General features: G+C 30.6%; 2 protein-coding genes across 3 annotated transcripts; both read left to right on the forward strand.

Moving 5' to 3' along the window:
• The first annotated feature begins 6,658 nt into the window (after window positions 1-6,658).
• Window positions 6,659-15,113, forward strand: LOC131840896 (probable methylmalonate-semialdehyde dehydrogenase [acylating], mitochondrial). Its single transcript, XM_059189101.1, has 10 exons — window positions 6,659-6,835; window positions 8,758-8,894; window positions 10,199-10,309; window positions 10,755-10,861; window positions 11,517-11,630; window positions 11,963-12,129; window positions 12,895-13,015; window positions 13,201-13,350; window positions 13,760-13,900; window positions 14,455-15,113. The coding sequence occupies exons 1-10, from the start codon at window positions 6,800-6,802 to the stop codon at window positions 14,937-14,939; spliced, it is 1,569 nt and encodes a 522-aa protein (XP_059045084.1). The 5' UTR covers window positions 6,659-6,799; the 3' UTR covers window positions 14,940-15,113.
• A 982-nt stretch (window positions 15,114-16,095) lies between these two features.
• LOC131840912 (deoxyribonuclease-2-alpha) lies at window positions 16,096-25,689 on the forward strand. 2 transcript variants are annotated; one of them, XM_059189127.1, is made up of 9 exons: window positions 16,096-16,277; window positions 16,385-16,442; window positions 16,977-17,151; window positions 18,093-18,198; window positions 18,443-18,658; window positions 19,267-19,492; window positions 23,592-23,774; window positions 24,413-24,575; window positions 25,241-25,689. In XM_059189127.1, exons 3-9 carry the CDS (start codon window positions 17,047-17,049, stop codon window positions 25,340-25,342), a joined length of 1,101 nt encoding a protein of 366 aa, XP_059045110.1. In that variant the 5' UTR covers window positions 16,096-16,277; window positions 16,385-16,442; window positions 16,977-17,046; the 3' UTR covers window positions 25,343-25,689. The 2 variants fall into 2 exon arrangements, with proteins under 2 accessions (XP_059045110.1, XP_059045109.1); XM_059189126.1 differs by having other exon boundaries at window positions 16,096-16,442.
• Window positions 25,690-26,860: the final 1,171 nt, after the last annotated feature.

The raw sequence follows: 26,860 nt of genomic DNA on the forward strand, positions 1-26,860 counted from the left end.
ACCTAATAGACATTGTCAAAGCTGTTATATACCATAATTTATTATATGGTTTAATAATACTACTGCTTTTAAAATCTTACACAAGGAAACCAGGGACATGAGACATGACATGACAGCCCACCGTGTAAAATTCACCAGGTATTTATCACGATGGTTTCCAGGGGGAACAGCGTGGAAGTCAATCTAACATGTTACATTGCTATGGTCATTAGACCACATTACTAACAGTTCACTTCCTTCCTATATGGTAATTATATAACATTTTGTTTTATAATAAACTGACATATTTTTTTTTCAATGGTTAACCTTGTGTAATATCAAACTCTGAACGCAGGTTCGATGATTTCATAAATGAGATAAAGTGGGTCGATTTTTCATATTAAAATTTCTATGACGTCAACTGTTTTATCAAGCTTGTACAGTGATGACCATTTTTACCTACTGGTATCATCTTCTTAGAATCCAATGAGTGATTTAATGAACACAGTTAGTACCTCAATATGAATGTAAATAACTACATTTTCCCGCAAATTTTGTGTAACGTGAAGCCACAAAGGTTTTGAATGCAATGACTAATTCAGGTTATCGGACACTAGGGAAGTAACGTTCTGTATAAAATATTGATTACTTTAACATTTTTTAACACACGGTTTTTATTTGATAAAAATTGATCTTTCCATAATCGATTATTTTACACAGATTTATTTACATTTTTTTTTGGCTTCTAGGGTGTTCTTATTTTTTTCTTAAAGTCACCGCTTAGTCTTGTTTTTAAGACCACTTGGATGAAAAAAAGGAACAAAAAATTGTTTGTGAACAAAAATAGAATATTAAATTATCTATTTTTTGGATAATTCATTAAAAAATCGTTTAATTTTATAGAATAATAATAAGTTGTTCCATCTATGATAGACTAGTAGATAGCAATACAATTACAAATAGTGGTTGAAACAAAAAAAGGACCTGTGAATATTGAGAAAATGCAGATTATTTTTTCTAGATGACATGGAAAGAGAACAATTTAAAAAAAAACATACATATTTGCAAGGTGGTTTTAAGTAACTTTTCACATAACTATACAGTATTCAAATTCAAAAATTAAAATATCACAGACTCTCCTGATATGTCAAATCTACCGTCACTTGAGAATGTTTCATGTGCAATTCAATTTCTATTCTTTTGAAATAAATTTTGTACATGTTTTCGATAATATAGAATTATTTTTAGATTTCAATTTGGGAGAATAGAGTGACCACCAGCATATGCTATTGCAAAAACAAATAGTCTGATCACTGTTCGTAACCCGAACAGACCAGTCCCTACAAGCAGCACCCGTTCAAGAGTATAACAGATAAGCCTCTCATTGCACTCAACCATATTAGAAAGATGCAATCAACCATATTTTATGTAAAATAAATCGTAGTCTTTTACATGTTTGCTATTTCTGTTATACATATATTGATTATTTACAGTAGCTTAAAAAAGAAAAGTTATAACTGGAAGTACTATAATTAAGCCCTTTCTCAGAGGCGCAGATATAATAAGTATACAACAATAATGAAACATAATATGTGTATTAATGAGATAATGATAATATATGACAGATATGCTATCATACTTTTATTTATTTATATCAAAAACAGCCTCATTGCTATCAAACAGTCACCTCACTTATAATGACTTGGTTATCTTATCAATCTATTAGCTAGTCAATTTGTAAGGTCATCAGTCTTTCACTTATCTTGTACTTGTATCAAAAATGTTTCCAATACCTGAAAAATAAAACAAAGTGGCAACAAGTACAAAGTCGGAGGTGCTTGTTTAAATGATGTCCTGGATATTATTTTTATATTGTGTGGTTTTATGACAACTATACCTTAGTGTTGTTACGTAGAGTAAGTATAATAAGTATACTGTATGCAGTTCCCCAGACGAGGGTTATCTCAATTGACCTAATCTCGAGAAGACACTCCAACACAATCGAGTTCAAATTAAAATCGTCTGCGGATTGCACGCGCAAGGGGAACACTATCATAATATACCTATGTATGAGTACATACATAGTTAGGAGAGTAGAATGATGTGTGATTATGTTCTATAAACCTTTTTGTTATCATCTCAGTTTAACTACCCACTGTAGAATATAGCACTATCTGTTTTGTTAGTAGTGTCTTAGGTCAGGTATTAGTGTTAAGTATTTTCTATAAGAACTGGAATCACCTTTATGAAAATTGAACATATGTATCAACCTGTAAGGGTTCTAAAAAGGAGAGCCATCTTCGTGCATAAATTGTTTTCAATTAACAGAAGCTTGTACATTTGGAATCATCTTTAAAATAAATATATGCAAATAATAGCTTACTAATTAATGGTAACACACTTTCATTTCACATCTTTTGTCCTAAGTGACGCATGCTAGGGTACGGTGGTACTAGGGATTTATGTCTCCATCTATAATATTAACAATTAAAAAAAGATGAGTGTCCATATTTTGAATTAATCTTTCAAAATAAAATTTTAAGATATGTGCTGAATTTTGATGAGTCGACTTAAAAAAATTTCCAAAATTTGGTTCAAAGAAATACGTACCTAGATTGTTATATATGTTTCCTTATTTATATTACATACAATCGTGAGTTCACATAGGTACTTAAATTTCACGTAAAATCGTGGTGTAATGTTCTTATGACACGATGTGTAAATTACAACGCTATGTTGTAAGTCTTGGTAAATAAATCACTTTTACCCCTCCTGCTTTTGTATATTTTTAGTGTCAGGGGAATTAAAAATTTTGTATTATTCTTATTTTTATTATTCTACATAGTGTACGTTACCTGTAATACCCGAATTATACATTAACATTTACACTACTTATTCTTATTACTTATTGTTTTCAGGACTCCTGTTACATACTCTAAAAATATTTGTCTATCATTTACCTATCATTAATTTTGGGAAATTTTCTAATTCTATTTTCATATCTACTAATTTTTCTAGTATAACTTAGAAGGATACTTTTAACTCCATTAATAAGAATTATATCACGTGTGTCGTTAGAATAATTAATTTGTTAGGTATATGACTAGGCTAGAAAAGTTAGTCAGGTGAATGTGTTAAGTGTGTGTCCAGATTGGCAGTATGTTATATACTTAATAATAAACTACATGAACTCAAAAAACAAATTGAGAACAGAACTTTAAGAATAAGATATTACAGAAGAAAATAGATTTATTTTAAATTAATACACATTAATGATCTGCCTAAAAATCGTTTAGTGCGGACGCCGCCTTACCTATTTAAAAAAATTTTTTTCTTAATGTTTAAATGAGACATTCATCGCGAGCACGCCACGTATGACCGATAGGCCGGCCAACGACCTTCTTATCAATCATGTAAGTAGTGCGCTTGTACACCCAACGACTTATTTCAGTACTTCATTAGCTACGTATATAATAAACCTACCTTGCCACGTTGTCCTTTTTCTTTAATATTTTCTAATATTGTTGCAGCAGCTGGTCTTTATAGAGTCACTTTGCTTCACCGGACGTTTAACTCATTTTTTTTGTACACTCAGGCAGCTTAGGGTCGTTCTTTAGATGTTGTAGAGCAGACATCTCGGTTATGGCGACTTTTCACCGTACTACTAGTACGCACGCATCCTTCACCGTTCTGCCATGCTGCTTTCCTGAGATAAATTTCCTGCAGAAGGAGCTTATCACCAAGCATGACATCTCGATATTCAACATTCTTCAAATAAGATTCGACACCGAGATGCGAGGGCCAACTCCTGCCTTACAGATATGACTTTAGTCTGAGGGTTCAGTTAGGAGTTTGAACCTTGAATCAAACTATCGTAATAGGGATCCCCATTTGAATTCGACAGGGGACCCATCAGAGGATTACGTAATTAAATGGTACAAAAAAACTACGTGACCACTTTTATGCTGGGAATAAAAATAAGCATTCTCAGACTCCGTGTTATTGCCATTACACTATAACTTTAGACATTTATTAAGTATCGAATGTTATGTATACATTAGTTACGGTGACCAGCATTATGACTAGCTTATTCGTGTAACTATTAGTCAGAAAACTCATAATCATCAGGTGGGTATAAACAATAGCATTAACGAGCGAGCGAACTTCTGTCAATGGAGTAGGTATTGGTCTCTTAGGATGGTTTTTTTTTTATAAATTGTATATAAATGTAAAATGGTCTACACACGACACTAAAATAAGTGCCAATGCCGACAATATCAGCGCAGCAGTGGAAAGCATCCTGGAGCACTTCCTAGATCGTCTCGTCTGTAGATGTCTGATTTTATTTAAACCACAATTACTTCGATATCTAATAATAATTTTAGAATCGTGTTTACGCCGTTTTTAGGAATAATATTTTGAGGAAGGTATTACATATGAATGATGAAATTTTTCGGCCGTCCTTTGTCCTCATAACCATCCAGGTTATGAGGACAGAGGACGGCCGAAAAAGATATAGATGGACTGTATGCTAGATGAAGTGGTAAGAGAGGGAGTAAATAAAAAGATGACTGTGTGTAAGGATGAATGTAAGAGAAAAACAAATGAATGGGATAAGGAAGAAGCAGATGATAATTTATACGCCGTTTTAAGAATATCAACTTCTACTCACTTCTATTTTAGTTCACATACTCTACTTTGATTCTTATATATAATATTATAAAGAAAAAATAACAAGAACGTATTCAGTAGGGTTAACAAAAACGTTCTAAAAACAGTCAGACAATTTGGCTCAGAGAAGTATATCTATCTATTTCTTACTACTTTTCTTGTTAAGAACAATAAATCTTACAACTTCTTAAAAATAATAAGTTCCTGTACCTACGTACAATTTATTAAAAATAATACTTTTCCTATTAACAATTCCTAATTATAATAATTGTATTTCACATGGAACCATTACACAATTCAAAGATTATTTTCTATTCGCTAAAAGTAAGTACGTATAAAATAGAGAAGATGGAAAATGAGCCTGCGTCTTACCTACCCGATAATGACTTATATAACCTCAATCTATAGACTGTCTATATGCTACATCAGACTTGGTTATACCACGTTACACCTACTTTGCATTTTATACATATTCGGTTTTTAAATATACCTGTGTATTTTAATATATTAATTAGCCGTTCATTATATTGCACATTTAATGATAATAAAGAAGGATAAATAAATGGAACAGGTAATGAATAAAAAATTATTGAAAACAAATTGACTTGCAAGTTACTACTATTGTGCTACTACAGAATTGTAAATCACGATCAAATTTCGTAATAAAAAAAGTATTGTACATTGTCATAATTACTAAAAACATTTGCTTATCATGGCATAGTTGTGTATATATATACATAGTGTATTAACACTATCTAATAAAAAATTAGTACGAGAATTATCATTAAAAACCAAAAATACAACCGTATTGAGAACGTTCTTCTATTATATCGTTCAAAAACACTGAATGTGCTTCAACAAATTTTAATGTATGTTACATAGAAATATTACCATTAAAAAAGCATTTCAATCTGCTCAAATATGCCTAATTTATAAATGATATATTTAATGTGAATATAGAAAAAAATTCTATGGAATGTACCGAAAAAAAAACAGTTTGCTTCGTTTCGTTGTATTGTATGAAACATCTGAGCCCACTATCATGTTGACTACACCTATGTATGTAGTTGTTTGATCAAGTGTTGCTTATCAATACAGTGGCCGTTGTTCGAGCAATCAACGGTGTCTTTGTGGCCCAACCCTGTAGCTCTGACAACCCCACCGGATGCTAAACGACGAGTAGGAATAACATAATTTAAATCTTACGCAAAACATTCTGATAATTATGCTTGAACTAATTAATATACTTAAATAATACTTTATAAGTAATAATTATACAGGTGTACATCAATTATAATTATTAAGTAAGTAGAAAAAAAATCAATAAAGGAGAAATATATTGAAAGATTCTTCCATTAGTTATGTAAAAAAAGAAGACACATAAGGAAAAATATTCCTTTGGAATCTATTCTTTTCAAAGGCGCAAAATCTGCGTTATTAACTTAAAATCATTCGTTCAAGCGGTTTTTATGAGAAAACATAAGTTAATAATTGTTGTTCATTCAAACTGTTTGATATGTACCAATACTTTGAACTACTAATGCCCTCTATCGACTAAACAATAAATCACTGAGCAAATAATTATTACATATACAGTAAACAAAAAAATACACGAAAGATTTAATCAAACGATATTAACAGTTTCGTTTTATAGCTGTCAACGGCAGTTAATATATATTTCTAAATATTAATCCCAACTACGTATATACAAATTATAAAATGTATGTGTGACAATATAAATTAAAATGGTAAAATATATTTCATCCATTTGTATCATTCCGTTTTACGCAGTTTGAATTGAGTACTGTGTACAAAAAGTTTAGAAATTTAGTAATTATGAAATGTAATAAAACGAAATTAAAATTAAATATGCAATTATAGACAAAAATAAAATTTTGTTTAATAAAATGTAATTACGTTTCACACAAACGTGAATCAGTTATAACTGTCATATGTCAGAATTGCGGCAATTTCATTGTCATTGTCAGTAAGTCTTACTATTGTAAACAAAACAAAAATTACTTCACACATGACGACAAATGAAATAACTTTATCAATTGAAGGTCAGAATATTTGTATTTTAATCAGTTAACTTGGCCCATAGTGCACTCACGATTGTGAGCGACTATTCATTTTATCAGTATTGGCCATGGCGTCCACAATGTTAAAACTTCTGAAATCTGAAGTAAGTTTTCTTTTTTATAATTTGCTGTCTTATTTATCATAAATGCACTTCATTTTGTATATTTAAAGTATATGTATTGTTTATTAATAATATAATTATATGGTTAAATATCATATCATGGACAATCTTCGAATATTTGTGGTTGCTGGGTCAATCTTGATCAAAATGGAGTTTAATTTCATTAAACTACGATTTAAAATCTATTAACAATTTATATTTTGATACAGTATACAGCTAGAAAATACTTAATAATGATCTGTAATTATTGAATTGAATAAATGCCAACTATCAGTATGAATTAAAAAATATTAATTCCTATACAAGGATTTAAATTATATTGCCAAAATGAATTTACAAAATTACACTTTACCTTATGTTACCTTTACTATTTATTGGGTAGTTGTAGTACTGTATTATTGTAGTATAATTGTAACAAATTTGGTATGCCATGCCTCTATTATTAAAAATTTTATTATTTGCAATTCATACCATGTAGTGAAAATTATAAATATTTCCTGTCCACTATTCAGTAAACATTTTGTTGATTCAACTGCGATGCTTCAAAACTGTTCTGTTTTTTAAAACAAAAGTTAACATCATTTAGAAAAGCAATGAGGGCTTATAAATTATTCACATAATTTGGTATTTAGAATGGCTACATTATTCATAGTGGTGTTGTATAGTACATGTTGCGCAGTTGAATATTGTGTTGTTGTTTAAATTATTCACTATTGTAACATAAATAAATCCAATAATATGCAAAAGATTATGAGTATGCATATTTTTATTTAACTACAGTAGTAAACATAAATAAATCTAAGGATATAAAACATATTTAGAGTATCCATTTTTTTAACTACAGTAGTAATCAAGCTTGTTAACTACGTAATGTAATGTAATGTAATGTTTCCTAGAGACATGACAACATCACAGGTATCACAAAATTTTGATGTTTATGTTTTTTGTCATTGGAATGGGTAACAAGCTAAAGGCCCACCTGATAGTAAGTGGTAATGTTGCATATAAACAGCGCTATTGACATCATGTTATTATAATATGTTATTGATACACCTGATGCATTACCATTATTGAGAAATAAATTAGATATTCTTCCATACCTTGTAACTTTACAGCTAACTCTTCAAATAGGTATATGGAGGGTAAAGCTACTTAACTGCAGAAATTGTCAAAACAGCTACTAATATGTACATAGGTCCCCATTATTTGCTATGTAAACAAATGTAAATTATATTGATCTAATTTGAGATAAGATTTCCATCATTCATTTTTCATAAATCATTGGACACGATCAACAGTGGCATACTTCTTGTGAAATAATGCATACACTTTCAAAATTGATCTTTATACAGCACATTAAGTAGTCATTGGTTGTGAAACAAGAATCTTTCAAGTGTGTTTTGTTATTCTAGGTCTGTATAATAAGTTACAAAAAAATACTGTCATGGTTTTTCCTTATTCTTCCGATCACAATATAAGCTAAATCTGTTTGTACAATAATTTTAAAAAGTATTTATTTATTTTTGATGAAACAACTAATACTTATATATAATAAAAAAGTCCCGTAATGATTAAGTAAGTATTACTTACTTAATCATTAAGGGTCTTTTTTGAGAATTGACACTTGAGAATATTTTAATTTTACACTGAAATGAATTGTCCTTTCTGAAAGATATGCTTCTGTTTTGCTATTAAATATAAAATAATATATTTGTAGATACTACTAAAACTAACAAACTACTAATCTAAGAAAGTTTACATCTATATAGATATATATAGATGTAAACTTTCTTAGATTTATTGTAATTAATCTGTTTGTAGATAAAAAATCCAAAACTCTGCTATCACATTTTCTAGGTATGTTTAAAGAATACTAAAATATTGATGAAAATTTATTTCCTCAGTCTCAAGTACTGCTACGTAGAAACTATAGTAGCTCAGCTCCAACAACAAAGCTCTACATAGATGGGCAGTTTATAGACTCAAAGACAAGCAATTGGATTGAGCTCACTAACCCAGCCACTAATGAAGTCATTGGCAGGTAGGTAATTAATATTCTTTCTAAGTAACAAAAGTAACAAGTCTTGAAATGAACATATGTTGTGAACTAAAATACCTACTAGTGGTAAACAGTTAGGTTTCAATTTAATCTCTCCAAGTCCAATATAATCTACTCAACACATATTATCTTGCTTGGTTGTAAATATAATAAAGGTTTGTGTGTCTTGCAATGTATAACAGGTTTGGATCGGTATAATAATTTTAGTCAAGTTACAATTATTATGTGCCAAAGAATAGTACAGTAATGGCCAAATTCGTGTGCGGGCATTCCTTCAGTCTGGTATATGCGTGCGGAAAGGTTTTATAATCACGTGCACAGTGTAACGGAAAAAACACGTGAGTGAGCGCTCCTGTCTGCCCATACATAAATAATACGGCTTATTTTGCAGGAGTATCGTGTTCTAAGTTGATAGACTATAACTATGTAAACAGTAAACACTATAGTAAGTGTAGTTGCTTATTAGACAATTGTCTAGGCAACCGACGTTTGGTCTTTGAATGAAGAACTGTTTTTAATAAATAACTATGGGATGGTGCACCCTGAAATGAATATAGTGGAGGATTGAATTTGAAGTCAGGTCAGTTAGCCTATTGTGGCGATGGCAATGGGGCCCCTGATAAGCATTTTATACAATCTCCTCTTCCCTTATACTCTTGATAAGTTCCTAGCTTCGTAGTTCATAGGCATTGAATGAATTAAGAAATATTGTAATGGATTTATTAAGTGCAAACTAAATTTGTAATAATAAAGTATAAGTATATATTAATAAATAGTCAATTTATTCATATATTTTGCATAATTGTATTAGGTATTTGCGTGTAGCTGTTGATTATTTCCTTATACGAGAGTAACTACAATCTTAAAATATGGTAAATATGAATGATCTTGTCTCCGTCTTGTTTTGTATTGCGTCATATCAATCAGTAATAACCGAATCATAATTGTGAGATTTAATTGTAACTTTATCGTTTTCTTATCTTTTCATAACAGTTACATATGTATAACAATATTATGTAACGGTACTTTGTATTCATATTGTTTAATAAGACTATAATAATTATAATATCTAACTTACAAAACGTATTCAAATATGATTAGAACTAATTATTGAAACTTAAAAATATTTTAGTAAAATTGTATCAACATCATCTCAATACATATAATATTTTAAGACGCCTTGTGTGTGATGAAGTGGTAAGGAAATTGTTGGAGTACCTACCAACGAATTTTTCATCCAAAAAACTTACGATGATAGAATACTCATAGGATATTATTGTTTATAGAGTTCCAGAGACAACACAACAGGAACTAAATGATGCTCTGGATGCGGCTAAAACGGCATATAAAACATGGAGCCAAAGTACAATCCTCACCCGGCAGCAGCTTATGTTCAAGTTTGTATTTTTTAGATTTATTTTCAAATAGTTGACCTTTCAACTTCATCTACGTCACATTTTCGCCGTTTTTACAACATTTTCAATGCAGCTCCACTCCTATTTGTCGTAGCTTGATTTTATATATCCTATAGTCTTATTAGATAAATAGGCTATCCAACACTAAAAGATTTTTCAAAATCCGATCATAAGTACCGGAGATTTCTACAAATATCTAGACTTACTAACTATACCTCTATATTAGTATAGATAGATGGCTATAAGTTTTCTTTTTTGTTAACTTAATTGACAGATTCATTATTTTCCATTCATGGCATTTTATATTTGTAGTTAGTATTAAATGTTTAGAAGTAAATAATATTTAAAAGATATTTATTAGAAATAATTTTGTTTCACACTTTTGATTGTTGAAAGCGTCGTTTTAATATTACTAACTTTTTTTCAGATACGCGAGATTGCTGCGAGAGAATCAATCCAAACTAGCAGCAAAAATTACAGAGGAGCAAGGCAAGACAATAGCAGATGCAGAAGGCGATGTTTTACGAGGAATTCGTATGTTCAAAATAGTTCATATCTGACTGCATGCCATGTAATTAAGTTCTCTATCTGTTTCCAAATAGAATAGTTGCAACCTAACGTTTTGCAGTATTCATATGTTTATTGCAGAAGTTAATTATAAATTCATAAGGCGGACTAATCTCTTATATGATTTTTTCAAACTCGTAATAGGAGATTGGCTGATCAATATTTAAAGTAGATAAGCGTTATTTGAATATGTTTGACACTTAAGTTGTAATTTGTAAAATAATATTTTTATGCCAGTCTAATTTCTCTGGATTGGCAGTTTCAGTCTTGTTGTGGATGAGTACTTAAACCACATAATTTCGGAGATAATTTTAACAGGTGATATTACTTTGAGTATTTTAATTACAACATCCGGTTTGAAGAAACAAATCTTCTGTATATCACGAGAACACAATTGAAGCTTACATCTGATTGATAGACACTTTAAATAAGGAAATGTTATTGTAATTTAAATCAAAATGAAACCACTTATGAGTTTAAAACCGGAAGTGCATTTTTATTTTGTACAGCATTACAATATCGTCCGAATTTAATATCGAATTTGAATTGAAAATCGCAAAATTGACACGTACATAATTTGCTAAACTCAAATTAAATGTTAAATATAACTGTTTATTTGCAGAGTTAGTTGAGCACTGTTGCAGTATTACTACCCTACAGCTGGGTGACTCCATCCAGAATATTGCCAAAGATATGGATACACACAGCTACAAAGTACCTTTAGGTGTAGTTGGCGGTAAGTGCTATAATATTAATATTTACATCATTAAAAGTCAGTTATTTCGTTCAGATGTTGTGAGATCCCGATCGTCTCTGGCCATATCTATAACTTTTTCATTCGTAGTATGTGTAGTAATTGAATCTATTGGTCTCCTGCCTACGTAAATCATTAACCGCAGAAAGGTGCACCATACCCTTATCACCAATTAAAAAAACACGTTAAGGGCAGTTGATGATTTCTGAATTAACGAATTATATATTTCGGTATTATGTTAATGCCCAATAATTTCAATGCAATATTAATTGGTAGTTATGGTATGTAATATGTAAACAATTCTTCTATTTTAGGTGTTGCAGCATTCAACTTTCCCGTGATGATCCCATTGTGGATGATTCCACCTGCTCTTGTGACTGGCAACACATGTATTATTAAACCCTCGGAACAGGATCCTGGAGCCACTTTGATGCTGATGGAACTATTGCAAGAGGCTGGAGCACCGCGTGGTGTTGTGAACGTTAGTATGGAATACGTTACTTCCTAAAGAGTTCTATTTTGACAGGAAAAAACTACACCAAGGATTGTGGTGGTCATGTTCACAGACCCTAATATTACTTTTCAGAACTTAAAGGTTCTCATTTTAACTGTGTTTTTCTTGGATATATATTACGCGACATATGTGAGAAACATCAATTCTGTGGGTTCTTTTATTGTCGAAGGCAATGGAAGGGATACACCCCTATTCCGGCTGTGTCAGCGTTAGTACTATAATAATATTTTTAAACAATTTCTTTTTCAATAACATTCAAATATACAACACATATATTAGTTTAGCTCAGTCTTTATAGTTATTATTGATTTGGCATCACTACACTTAGGAAGATGCCAACTTATGATCACTAAATTATAAAAATAGATATGGAATTCAAAATTTTTTAATTTGGCATGTTGTCTACGAAACATACTACAAAGTAAGAAATAATGCTATTTTTAATACAATTCGAATTGTGCGGGGATATTATTATTGCTATTTAATGTAGAAAAGTCTTAATTGTATGAGGTTTTCGTTTGTCTGGTTTTTCATAAACACGCTTCACGCTCACGCATGCATCTAAGGCAGGCATTTTGATGACATTGTATTATATTGTGTCACTGCTAAAAGCACGTGCAAAGAGAACGATGGAAAAAACTGCTCTGTAATGTTTTACTTATATTAATTTCCAAATATATGATTCAGAAGTTCCAAGCTTAAATCTAAAATATTTTTTTCTGATATTCTCAGGCAATCCACGGCACTCATGATCCGGTGAACTTCATCTGTGATCAACCGGATATTAAAGCAGTGTCATTTGTAGGCGGCGATGCTGCCGGCAAACATATCTACAAGAGAGCGTCCGCTGCAGGTATCGGCTTCTTTGAGTTTATCAGAATATATTAAATTAACTGTATACTAAGCATTGTACATATGTTCGGATGTACTAAATAAATATAGATATTTTTTCCCCTAATTTTTCAGTTTAGTTATTGTACTGTTTAATTATAAAAATATATTTATTTTTAAATAATTAATAAATAAAATGAAATACAGGCAAGCGCGTCCAAAGTAACATGGGTGCTAAGAACCACGGTGTAATTATGCCGGATGCCAACAAAGAACACACGCTCAATCAGCTGGCTGGAGCTGCTTTCGGAGCCGCCGGACAACGCTGCATGGCTCTCAGCACTGCTGTATTTGTTGGTAAGTAACCTTGTAAATGCTTACTTATTTTTAAACTTTTGCATTTAGTAAACTGATAAAATAACTTCTAAGTTTATAAGAGGATTAAAATATATATAAAATAGTAGCAACCGAGTAGAAGAGTTGAAGTGAAAGAATGTTGTAAGGGGTATGGTGTATATTTATTAATAAATTTATTAACCCCTTGGATCCCGTCGAAGTTACTTCACCAACTAGAAAAGAGTTTCAAATGACTGATTACATTTTAAAGAAAAATAGCCAAGGACAGTCCATCAATCTACCCTTCAAATCAAAAGTCGATTCATCAGATTGCAAGCCATAAATGGATTACACAGACACATAATCTTTGTAAAATTTATACATAATTATCCCTGTTTGCGTCATGACTTAATAGTTATTCATGATGTAGGTGAGGCCAAGCAATGGATCCCAGACTTGGTAGAACGAGCGAAAGGTTTGAAGGTAAACGCTGGCCACGTTCCTGGAACTGATGTCGGTCCTGTCATCTCTATCAGGGCTAAGGAAAGAATTCTCCGCCTCATTGAATCAGGTATAAAAAATATACAGTGTAAATGTTATAGACTATTTTATACTGTTGCCAATATATATTATACAAGAAATGAAATTGTCTGATATTGTTTTGTTGTTATCGATCCAAAACAAGTTATTAGAGTATTTTGTTATTTACTTTCATATTCAGAAAATAGCATGCTACATAGATAACTATTGTAAAAAATGGTTGGGCATTTTTGCAAGATGGTTGTTTTCAAACCCTCGTATTAGATATTCTACGGTTCTTTTTAAACTGTGCAATCCTCCATTTCATTCAATGCAATTCTCCATTCCACTGCTAAGGAGTAGCTTAATAAAATATCTAGGGGATGTAATCATATTGTAATGTGTTATCAGTCTTTTTTCATCATCAGAATATAATAAGCAACTACAGAAATATAAAATATGTTTACTTTAGTAGTGATAGGAAAAACTACTTTTAAAAGGACTAAATCGCAACCAGAAGTGAAAGAATTGTTAAATGCTACGATATTTATGACCTCTACAAATGACTTATGTAAAATATTTATATGTTATTCTTTTATTTCACAGGAATCAAAGAGGGTGCTAAATTACCACTCGACGGCCGAGGCATCAAAGTATCAGGTTTTGAGAAGGGCAACTTTGTTGGACCGACCATACTCACTGAAGTGACACCTAGCATGGAATGTTATAAAGAAGAAATCTTTGGCCCCGTCCTTGTATGCTTGTTTGTAGACACATTAGACAAGGCTATTCAGATGATCAATTCGAATCCATATGGTAACGGAACGGCAGTATTCACTACCAATGGCGCCACAGCAAGGAAATTCGTCTCGGAGATTGATGTAGGTCAAGTTGGTGTCAACGTACCTATTCCGGTTCCATTATCCATGTTCTCTTTCTCCGGAACCAGGGGAAGCTTCCTCGGTACTAACCACTTCTGTGGGAAACAGGGTATTGACTTCTTCACAGAACTGAAGACTGTAGTTTCTCTCTGGAGACAAAGCGATGTATCTCATACTAGAGCTGCCGTATCTATGCCCACACAACAGTAAAATATACCTTATATATTTTTAAGATTTATTTAACGAAACTCAATATAGGTATTTTTTTTATTAATAGACGCAAATATAAGCATATACTGTTTTAGTATTTAAATTAGTGACATTCAATATTGTGTTTTAAATTTTAAAATGCCATGTCTTCCAAAAGTACCTGTAAATATATTTTTGATACATAATTCTAATAATTTATAAATATTTTTCACATTAATTACATATATTAATTTTAGTGTTTTTGTTACATTTGTAATGTTTCTCAGTAAGATCTGTTGTTGAGTAATAAATATATTTTTTGAAAATTTGTTTTGTCAATTCATTCTTTTTCAACTCATTCATTTTTTCATCGACGCTTTTTTTTATCTGCAAGTAGAATTCATATTTGTTAATTGTTTTGCAGAACATGTATTGTTTTTAATAAAATTAACTCAGTAAAGATAGTTACAAATAAATATTATGTATTCATATTTACTTTATTATATAATAATAATATATATACTATAGGTCTGTACTTTACGGTACCAGACAACTGATAGAAATAAACTTCTTTTTTTTTAATACGTAAGATAGATAGGTTTCTTTTATGGATGCCTGCGCTAACGGTTTGCGCTTGCGGGGCACCAGTGGAAGATGATAAGATGAGCATAACTAATGACAAATTCACCAAGAATTTATCACGATGGTTTCTAGGGGTTCCTCGTGGCGCGCGTCTCCGCGGGACCCGCGTGGACCTGACATGGTACAGTGCTAGCAATGAGATCGTCAGTCCACATTATTAACAATCCCTTTTCCCCCCAATATACATAGGTAGTAGGTATAAACCTAGAACGATACAAATAATCGTGCTCATGTTTGTACCGTGCATGGAATCGAATCCGCGACCATCGGACGTAATGCACTGTACTATGTATTATGTTATCTGTGGCTGTACTAAACCGCTAGACCACCGAGGCCTTCGTATAATTTTCAATCTCACTATCAGACAAACAGTCGAACTACTGCCGACCTTAATAGTCAATATATCCATCCATCTGTCCACAAAACTGCACCAGCGCCTGCGCATATTAGTAATTTCTAAACGTAACGTAACGCTGTCATTCAAGTTTGTAACTGTCAATTAAGCTCTTGAGTAGTATATTCTTTGCAATTAAGTAAGAAAGTATGAAATATTGATAACAGTCAAATTGTTCATGTATTTCGGCATGTAAATCGCATCGAATTATCTATCTTATTACAAGGGAAACAATAATGCTAGTGTTTTGTAAATAAAATTGATTGTTTGATACTTCGTGACTACACTATGATCAAATTGCATGACATCATAATCAACTTGCAGTGAGAACTTCAGGTTTACTCTTTTATTTCGCCCGCTGTTTTTGTCAAATAAACACGCATCATGATGTTTCTTTATATAAAATTGTTTGTGTTATTATTACTTCTAGTTGACTGTCGTAGTTTAACACCACAATGTAGAAATGAAAAGGGAGAACCCGTTGATTGGTATGTATTTATTTTCTTTATTCCTTTGTTATTATTTTTATAAAGCGTAATAATTCTGTGTTTGAAATTTTTTCTAATAATTAATATACATTTGTTTATAAGTACTATTTATGTGCTACATTTGTCTTTAATTCTCTTTAATGGATCAAGTATAAAGTAGGTAGATACCTACCTAACAAAATAATATTATTGTGAGTAATAAATATTATATTTTATTTGCTCTAATGGCACCATTCCCTATCGACTAACAATATCATAACATGTTAAACTATTAACATAACATATTTAGCAATTTATTTATATATTTACCAGGTGTCTTGTAGGTAAAAAAGAGCAACGAAAGAGAACAAAGAGTCAACAGATAAATCTTTTAGTTCCTCTCCTATATTTTGGAGATTGCAGATCTTTTTTCAATCTAAAGGATCTAAAATTGAAGCGATATACATAAATAATATCATCATCAGCATCATCATCATATATGTAATAATAAATAATATTAATATAAATGATCAAAATGTAATTTTAATATTTTAGGTTTTATGTTTACAAGTTACCAAGGGAAAAAAATCACATCAATCCACTAATACGAAAAGGAGTTGCTTATATGCATTTAACTCCATCTAAATTAAGAGGTGGATGGATAATGTCAGATCTGGCTATAAGTGACCCCCGTTCCATGCTTGGAAAAACCTTAGCTCCATTATATCAGGTATTTTATTATAGTTATTTTTACTATTTATTACATAATACTAATAATATAAATATTCCTGGGCAATTCAGACAGTGCCATCTAGACCAGACTAAGCAGAGCTTGTGTTATCGGTACTAGACAACTATAGATAGATATACTTACATATATATTCTTTGTGAAAGCTCACAGACTAATATAAACAATCAAACTTCTGAATTAAATAAAATGTTTGTATAGTGCAAGGAATTGAACCCCTGGTCAATAAAAGTGGTGAGGCTAAACTACTAGAAGCCATAGAACAAAGAAACAAAGAAATTTATGTCTATTTCTACAGATTTCTCTCTCAAAGCTTTCTTTCTAATTATATCAAACAAGATATCTATCTCGCTAGATATTTAATGTATATTAATGAATAGGTTTTGCTATCACTGAGCCTTTTTGAGCCTTAAGCTACTTTACTAAAACTACCCTCGGCCTGGAAACTACTTCACATCTGAGTCATCTTACAGTAATTGTGGTAATTTAATTTCATCTTATTTTATTTTTTATTTAAGTATGTTGGTTTTAATTTGTTATAATTTCATAAATAATAATAAATATGTAATAATGTAGTAGTAATAATGCTATGTTACATTATATCATACTAAGCAATAAAATCTGATAAATTTTATTTATTTATTTTGATTCAGGCAATTGATTATTATTTATAATGATGACCCATATTATATATTATATAATATGTGTCTTACACTAACTAAAGAATAGATATAAAATATGTAATTGTTTTGTTATACATACCTAGGGGCTAATATGTATGGAATATGTATGAAACAATAATATTGTCTTTGTGGTCACCATATTCACTGCAGCAATCTACCAGGGTAGCCCTGGTATACCATTCCCTTTAGTCAGTGTTCTTCTTTCAGGAAGGAATAAAAGCTAATAATTTTGTGTTTCAGGACAAAAATATAATTTCTCTTATTTACAATGATCAACCACCAGCAAATGAAAATCAACCAGATATTTTACAATCTGTTGCACAATTTTATTCCAAAAGCAAAAGAGGTATGTATGCTTAAGAACATATAATTTTGAAAGTTATAAATATTTATTTATTACTTGTAAAAGTTTATAAAAAGAATTTAAAGAGTAATTTGTTATTATATAACTAGAAACACTTTCAATTATATATATTTACACAATTAGTAACATTATTATTAAATAATATTAAAGATTTTACTATTTTTGTATTTATACAGTAACTTCTTTTTGCAGTTTACTTTGTTACTTACATGTAATTTGATTCCAGGTCAAATAAAACAAGCAGGTTTTAAGAAATATAAAAAGTTTAAACTAGGTGATAAGTACTATGATGATTATGATTTGGCAGAAATGTGTAAAATGCACTCCAAGTTTATGAAGACAAGAGTAGAAAGTGGTCACACAAAGGGTGTTATACTGGGAGATAAATTTACTTCTCTATGGTTAGTACATTCTGTACCAAGGTTCCCTCAAGTGCCTGATAGTAAGTATTTGTTAAAAATGTTTAACCAACAACACAAAATAATATACATATTTAGAAGTTTCCATCCATTATTATCTAATACCAATTGTACAATTTGGGTTATATCTAGATAATGCTGTTTTGGTATTTACATTGTAATTCTATGCCTGCTGTATTCTGTGAACAACTGTGTGTGAGGACCTACCCTACTGTACAGCCTATGTTGTATATAGTGATAAAGTAACTTTCTATAAGAGAAAGATTTTTTAGAATCAGTAATATTTTTTGAGACAGTACAATATAAAATCTCTCCTATTTTATTTTTATAATTAGCATAGCAAACAAAATGCCGGCCATCTTGCTGGTAAGTGTTAACCGTCGCCTATATACACAAACAGTACTACGATATCACATTATCATGTGACGCCCGTGATACCACTTATGCGTTGTCGTAGCACGATATGATGCTCTTACCCCATAATTTTACTAACTTACCAAAATAGCTTATAAAGAAAACTACTTTGTGCCTTAAAGTGTAAGCCATTGGTACCCACGCAGACTACATTTTACAAAGTCCTCGTCAGTGATATAGTAAGTAAAGAAGTAACTGATGATGACTTATTTTCCAGCGAATGGTTTGAATGTAAGTTCATACGACTACCCCACGACTGGTATGAAGTATGGCCAGTCTATGCTTTGTATGTCGGTACAAACATCTACCCTTAATCAGATTGCTACTCAACTAAAATACAATGAACCCTTAATTGCATACCATCATATACCTCAAGAGTTTGAAAATGAGCTTCCTAATTTGGTGGACGTGATACATAATAAGACAATTGATGCATCACCATGGTAAGCTTTAATTTTATACTTTTTTACGGATGTTTACAATTACTATCGAGAGTTCGTTAAAATATTATTAATATAAATACGTATACATTATATAAACGGGATATTTATTGACGGTATACAGTTAACTTCCTGTGTATACTAAGTACTAATTATAATAGTAGTTAATTAATTAAAATAGGGCCACGACAATGACTAACGAATATGACTAATATTTTGTTCCATAACAAAGCCATATAGCACATTTAGATCTAACTCCACGACATGCCTTTAAGCTATTAGACACAAACTACATAATTTTTTTATTGTCGAAGGCGATTTTTTTGAGAATTAAAATCTTAACTCACATAAAAAATAAACGTACGTAAAGTCGTCATTTTTCCCTTTTTTTACTCCTATATAATTCACGTTATTTAAACGTATCATCAATATCAACGCAAAATTTATGCTAATGTATAAAGAAAGTTCTATGATTTATATAAAATATTGTAGTTTAAAACCACATTTATAAATTATGTAAGTAATTGGTAAATGGGAAATCTTAGAATTAGCTTCAAACGACCACATTACAGGGAAAATGTTCGTAATTATTTTATAAGGTAAAACAGTTTTAATGTACCTATCAGGGTATAAATATTTTTTTAAACAACCCTATTCCAATTTCAAAAATATTTGCAACATATTGTTATGCTTTTAAATTTATACAAATGAATCCTTACTTTGTATATGGTCTCCTATGATTAATTTGATGTTTACAGTAATTTGATAACTTTAAATACTAACATGTAAAACGTAACTGCCTTGTACATTGTAGGTCACTTAGTCACTGAAGATATTTAATTACTGTACTATCATGTATGCAATATAATATTCTAAGAAAACATTTATATATTAATAGGTATGTAAATGCTTTGTTAGCATATTATATTACAATTTATTAGTGATCTTAATTATTTAAGTTACTCATCGTCTAGGAAATTGAAGTATCTAAATGCTGGAGCGTTAATTTCTTTTATAGAGATACTAGCTGTACCCGCGACTTCGTCCGCGTAAATAATGAAAAAATATTTAACTCGATTAACACAATATAAGTCAAATAACCGACCGACGATCTGGTCAAGATCGCTGGAAGGCATTGGATGCGAGCAGCGCAGGACCGATCGTCGTGGTGATCTTTGGGGGAGGCCTATGTCCAGCAGTGGACGTCTTCCGGGCTGCGATGACGATGATGATGATGAAGTCAAATAAATAAGTTTCATCATTTTAGCTTCAAAAATGATAAAAAGTAAAAATAAATCTTTAATCAATAGGCTAAAAAATAAATTTCAAGCTTCTAGCTTTAAACATGACGATACATCTATATAACCTTGGATCTAACCTTTCAATCCTCTTGCAACCCTTTTTCACATTAAAAAGTAACCTATGTCCTTTCTCAGGATCTAGTCTATGTATGTCTGTTTCAAATTTCAATTTAAATCGGTTCAGTTTTTTTGGCGTGTAAGCGAGACAAACAGACAAAGTTACTTTCACATTTATAATATCAGTAAGGTATTTAATAAACTAACTAAAAAGACAAAGAAAAAAGTTTAATCGTTCTAGCTTCCACAACCACACAAACAGCAAATTTCCACAATAACTTTCATTCCCTATTTTATTTTACTACCCCCCCCTCCCCCTAAGAGTAAAAATTTTACAAACATTGAATGTCATATTTATTGATATTTAAACAACAGCCTAAAAATGAGACTCAAACTTCTAGTTTTAAAAAATGACGATTCTTCCATACAGCGTACCATTGCAACCCCCTTACAATCCTTTTTTCACATTCAAAAGTACCCTATATTCTTTGTCCGGGTGTAAACTAACTGTGTACCAAATTTCATTTAAATTTTTATTTTGTTTTGGAGCGTAAGACTGACAGAAAGACAAACAGAGTTAGTTTCACAGTTATAACATTAGTGGGGTATTTAAAAATCTACCCCAAAAGAACCAATGAAAATAGTTTCATCGTTCTAGTTTCAAAAATTACGAATTTACATAATAACTATCATCCCCTATTTTATTTTACCCCCTTAAGGGTATTTTTTTACAAACAATGAATGTCATATTTATTTATATTTAATCAACAGCCTCAAAAATAAGTTTCAAGCTTCTAGCTTCAAAAATGACGATTTTACATAAAAACTTGCATCCCCTATTTTATTTTACCCCCTTAAGGGTAATTTTATTAAAAACAATGAATGTCATATGTATTTATATTTAATCAACAGTCTCAACAATAAGATTCAAACTTCTAGCTTCAAAAATGACGTGTTTACATAAAAACTTGTATCCACTATTTTATTTTACCCCCTTAAGGGTAATTTTTTTACAAACAATGAATGTCATATGTATTTATATTTAATCAACAGTCTCAACAATAAGATTCAAGCTTCTAGCTTCAAAAATGACGTGTTTACAATAAAACTTGCATCCCCTATTTTATTTTACCCCCTTAAGGGTAATTTTTTACAAACATTGAATGTCATTTTTATTTATATTTAATCAACAGTCTCAAAAATAAGTTTCAAGCTTCTAGCTTCAAAAATGACGATTCTTCCATACAATCTTTCATCCCCCTTTTAACCCCTTACAACCCTTTTTTCGCATTAAAAAGTAGCCTATGTCCGTTCTCAGGGTCTAGACTATCTGTATACCAAATTTCATTCAAATCGATTCAGTAGTTTTGGCGTGAAAGCGAGACAGACAGACAGAGTTACTTTCACATTTATAATATTATAGTTTTTGTCGCAGCACAAAAATATATTTTTATCGTTTCCGTACAAATAATAATTTTACAGTATTAATCTACTATTATTTAATCTACAAACCAACATTTTGTTTCTTACAATCAGCTAAATAATTTAAATAGTTCCATAATATATGGCACAATGAAAAGGTCATTTATTTTATAAAAAAGACAGTTAGTTTTTATTTTAGTGAAAAATAAGAAAATTCTATTTTGATACACCATATATTTATTAATACCTATATTTTATTCATTTTGTGTTAATGCTTTTTAAATAAACACCCACACATTATTTCTGTATAACCTACAAAAATGGGTAAATAATTTAATTTCGGATAGTGCCACACCACAACAATTTTTTTTTTAAGTTTGTCAGAACTGGGAAACAACATTTGACATTTATTATTATTTAACATTGGACATTGACTTTAATTTTTGTAATTTATATTGTAAAACTTTAAGTTGGGCTAAACTGGGCTTGTATCCAGAGCCGTAAAACAAATTAATAAAAAAAATCGCCAAATTTGTCTCGCAATCGGCCAATTTCAGGTTTAAAGAAAAAACACGTACACACGATATACGATTTTATCATAAAAAGGTGTCAAAAAACAATATTTTCACTAAACGTCAACGTCATGTTTCCGGCAAGATCTTTCGTTTTACATTATGTTATCTGTGGTTTTGTTCTCTGTGATGGATACCTTATTGGCGCAAACGCACGCGATGTGTTGATTGGTTGTTAGCTAGTGAAATGAAAAGATGGCGAATGGCGCAAACGCACGCGATGTGTTGATTGGTTGTTAGCTAGTGAAATGAAAAGATGACGAATAAGGATTCAACCGCATAAAGATAACCTTGTATTTCCATTTTGAACCCCTTACAACCCTTTTTACGAATTAAAATGTAGCCTATGTCCTTCCTCTGCGTCTAGACTATCTGCCTACTAAATTTCATTTAAATCGGTTCAGTAGTTTTGGCGTGAAAGCGAGACAGACAGACAGACAGACAGAGTTACTTTCGCATTTATAATATTATAATATAATAATATATAATATATAATATTATATATAAATATATATATATATATTATTATATATAAATATATATATATATATATATTATATATAATATATATAAATATATAGTAAGGAGTAAGGATTATACACTCATCTGTATCTGTATGTGTACTACATACGTCGTATGTACGTACGATGTACGTATACGTCCTTTATGATTATATTGTTCTTATGTAAATAGCCCAAGTTCTATGGATCAATTCTTGAAATAATATAATGCGTTCAATATGACTTTTAGGTACCACATAGAGAGCTTCGAGACGCTAGTAGGTCGTAAATTCCTCTCGTTTGCAAAGAGCGCCATGTTCAATGATGACTTGTACAGCGGATTAGTGGCTGAAGTGTTGCAATCGGATCTTTTGGTAGAATCATGGACTAATGGTCCAGGGACGTTGGACTCTGAATGCACAAGAAACTTTCAGTGAGTTTAGCTTTATTTGTTTGTTCTACAAAAATAAAATCGTCGAAATTAAAATCTAATATAAAAAAGACCATTCCTTGCAAAATATCACTTTAATTATATCTATGGTTTAACTTCATGAAACTATACGATATAACTAATATATGATTAATTTGAATATCAAGTATATTTGTTATTGACAATTCGTTAATTTTATTAGAAACCACATATTTTATTATCTATCTATATATTTCTGTTTTGAATTGTAGTATTCACAAAGTTAATATCAAAACTGTAACAATTTATGAATTATATTTACGAAAACAGTAGTCCATCTGTTTTAATGTTTCAATTCTAACAATTCTGGTTGAATTGTAAGGGGTACGTAATTTGGTTGTAATATATTCTATATTTAACATCTCTTCTAACGCTCTAATTATTTTTATAATAATAGTGTATACATTAAAAGTATCTGACTATACTTGTTGTTAATTTATAAGTATTTCTTTATTACTTAGAATGTAAGCATATTCTCTGAGGAAAATGTTTCATTATGACTATTTTCATATTCATATAGGTGATCATTGAATTATGTGTCGCTAAAGTTAATACTTTTTATTTAGTTTATCTAATTTAATCCAAATTTTGGTCTTTTCCAGAGTACGAAATATAGAACGTCTCAAGTTTCCCATAGCAAAAATGTCATTCACATCGACGGATGACCACTCGAAATGGGCGGTCGCTGTTGCACATAAAATGCACAATAGCCAGGACACTAAAGTGGCAGACTACTGGGTCTGTGTGGGAGATATCAATAGAGCGGTATGTATCGTAAAAAATTGTGTCATTTTTTAGTAATAATAATTTATACAAACCAGAATGGTTGGTATAAAAAACAAGAGTAGGTTTGCCTCACCTAGAATGTCTATGGTACTGTTCTTATTTTTAGGCCACGAGGCCACTTTCCATCATGTGAGGGCAGTTTCATAGCCATAGTAAGTCGTTTAAGATAAATACATAAATAATTATATATTACTCTGACTAACTTTAAATAGTCCAGTTTTTGCAAATTCTTGTATGAAACTGCGTTTTAGACTGAGTGTAGGGAACAAAAAAAATACATTTAATCCCATGTATAACATACACACGTCGTAAGTAGTCAAGTCGGCAAAGTCGTAAGTAGAAATTATGTTTTTAATTCATTATAATGAAATGGTGCACCCGCTTGCACTAACGGTTTACGCTGGTGGAGGATGATGTACTGACCACGAGATCAGGTCAGTTAATCCATCGTGGCAAATTCATCTGGAATTTATCGCAATGGTTACCAGGGAAACCGCGTAGAGATCATTCTAACATGAGCACATTGCAGCAATGGGTTCATTAGTCCACATTACTATCAGTCCCATTCCCCCCATGTGCAGGAAATTAATTCAAACATCTTTTAAAATACGTGGTAGCTATCCTGACTAACTTTTTTTTTGCAGTTACCACAAGAATCGCGCGGCGGAGGTACAGTATGTACTTCTGGCCCCATATTGTGGGGTAATTTCGCTCACCTCATCGAATCCGTTCAGACATGTAACTAAAGACTGTATTAGAATTAATGATTTCATTGTGTGATGAGATACCAAAGCGTTTCAGCGATGCTGCTGTAGCTCAAAAAGTAGATTTAAGACTATTACAAAGCACAGAACAATAGATAAAATTAAGGAGATTTTAAAAATGATGTACTTAAGTAAATAGGAAGGCTTTTATGTCATTACTTACCTGTTTATGCCATTCAAAAATTGACTGATTTTTGTAGAACATTGTTTAAATTTGAATAAAATTGAAAGGGGGTCTTACATACTCCACATTAATTCTGAAACGAATGTCATTGTAATTTATTGTCTGTTATAAGTAAAGTGGTGACTTGTAATATTCTTTTTTATTATATAATATACCAAGTGCATAGTAATTTATACTGTAATTACATTTTATTTTCTTTTGATCAAATATGAAGTAGTATATCTAGTCTTATTGGTGTTGTCATCAAAACTATAAACACAATTATAAATTACTTTATTTAAAATTGTGCACAAAATTTTCCAAAGTTTTAATTGAGCATTTATTTACGTACTAAAATAATTTCTTGTTTCTGAATCTCTTTGATTGATCTGATTGTACGCTGAATGTCTTTACAGCCCAAAAAGTATTGTTTGTGATTTTTAAATGTAGGATGTAACTATAATAGATTTTTTATAGATACTTCGTTACCATACTAAGATAAGTTAGGATATCAATAATAAATAGACGAAGTATAATTTCTTGATAAGTTTGCCCGTAATAAGTGTCACAAAGTATTGTTTTAGTTATAGTACAAAGTCAGTATAATTACAATGGTCATATATAGTGATCTGTGGGCTAATTATGTAACACGATATGAAATTGTTTCTGTTGAAGTTGTGATGCAATATGAAATCATTTCAATTTAAAAAATGCGATCAAGTAAGGTCGAATGACCGCAACATAAATCATTTCTATCGATAAAACACTACTATGTTGCAGCGGAATTTTGTTAATCCGACCAATTTAAAAAGTCAGTACATTAGATAGCTTATACCTTTAGAGGGATACATTTTAATTTATTGGGTTGTTACACTAGTTGGTTGATTTGAAACAATTTTTATTGCGTTCAAAAATTACAAAATATACTGCAGCGTTCACTTGTTCTTTTATTTTAATTTTATTAATAGACATTTAATAAAATAAAATAAAGAAAGTCTATTCTATTCTAATGAAAAAATAAGGTTAATAATTTTGAATATAAAAGCATATTTTATACAAACTATTTATAATCATTAATAATATTAATCTAACCTACAAATTAAATTTTCTTTTCTGCTATAGATACCTAGGTAAGTACGTAGGTATCCATATAAATTTAGAATTATATTTTTAAATTTGTACATAATTGTAAAAACTTTAAACAAATAAATTTATTTACTTTAAACAAATCACAGAGCATCATAAACGTTGTATTCCGTTCACAAATCGTATTCATTGAAATAGTTTTTTAATTATATTAATATCATAATCAACCCTAATTTTATATTAAACATTTA

The sequence above is a fragment of the Achroia grisella genome, unplaced genomic scaffold (genome assembly GCF_030625045.1).
Source record: "Achroia grisella isolate CSIRO2021 unplaced genomic scaffold, CSIRO_AGI_Agris_v1 utg152, whole genome shotgun sequence".
NCBI classification, from domain to species: Eukaryota; Metazoa; Arthropoda; class Insecta; order Lepidoptera; family Pyralidae; genus Achroia; species Achroia grisella.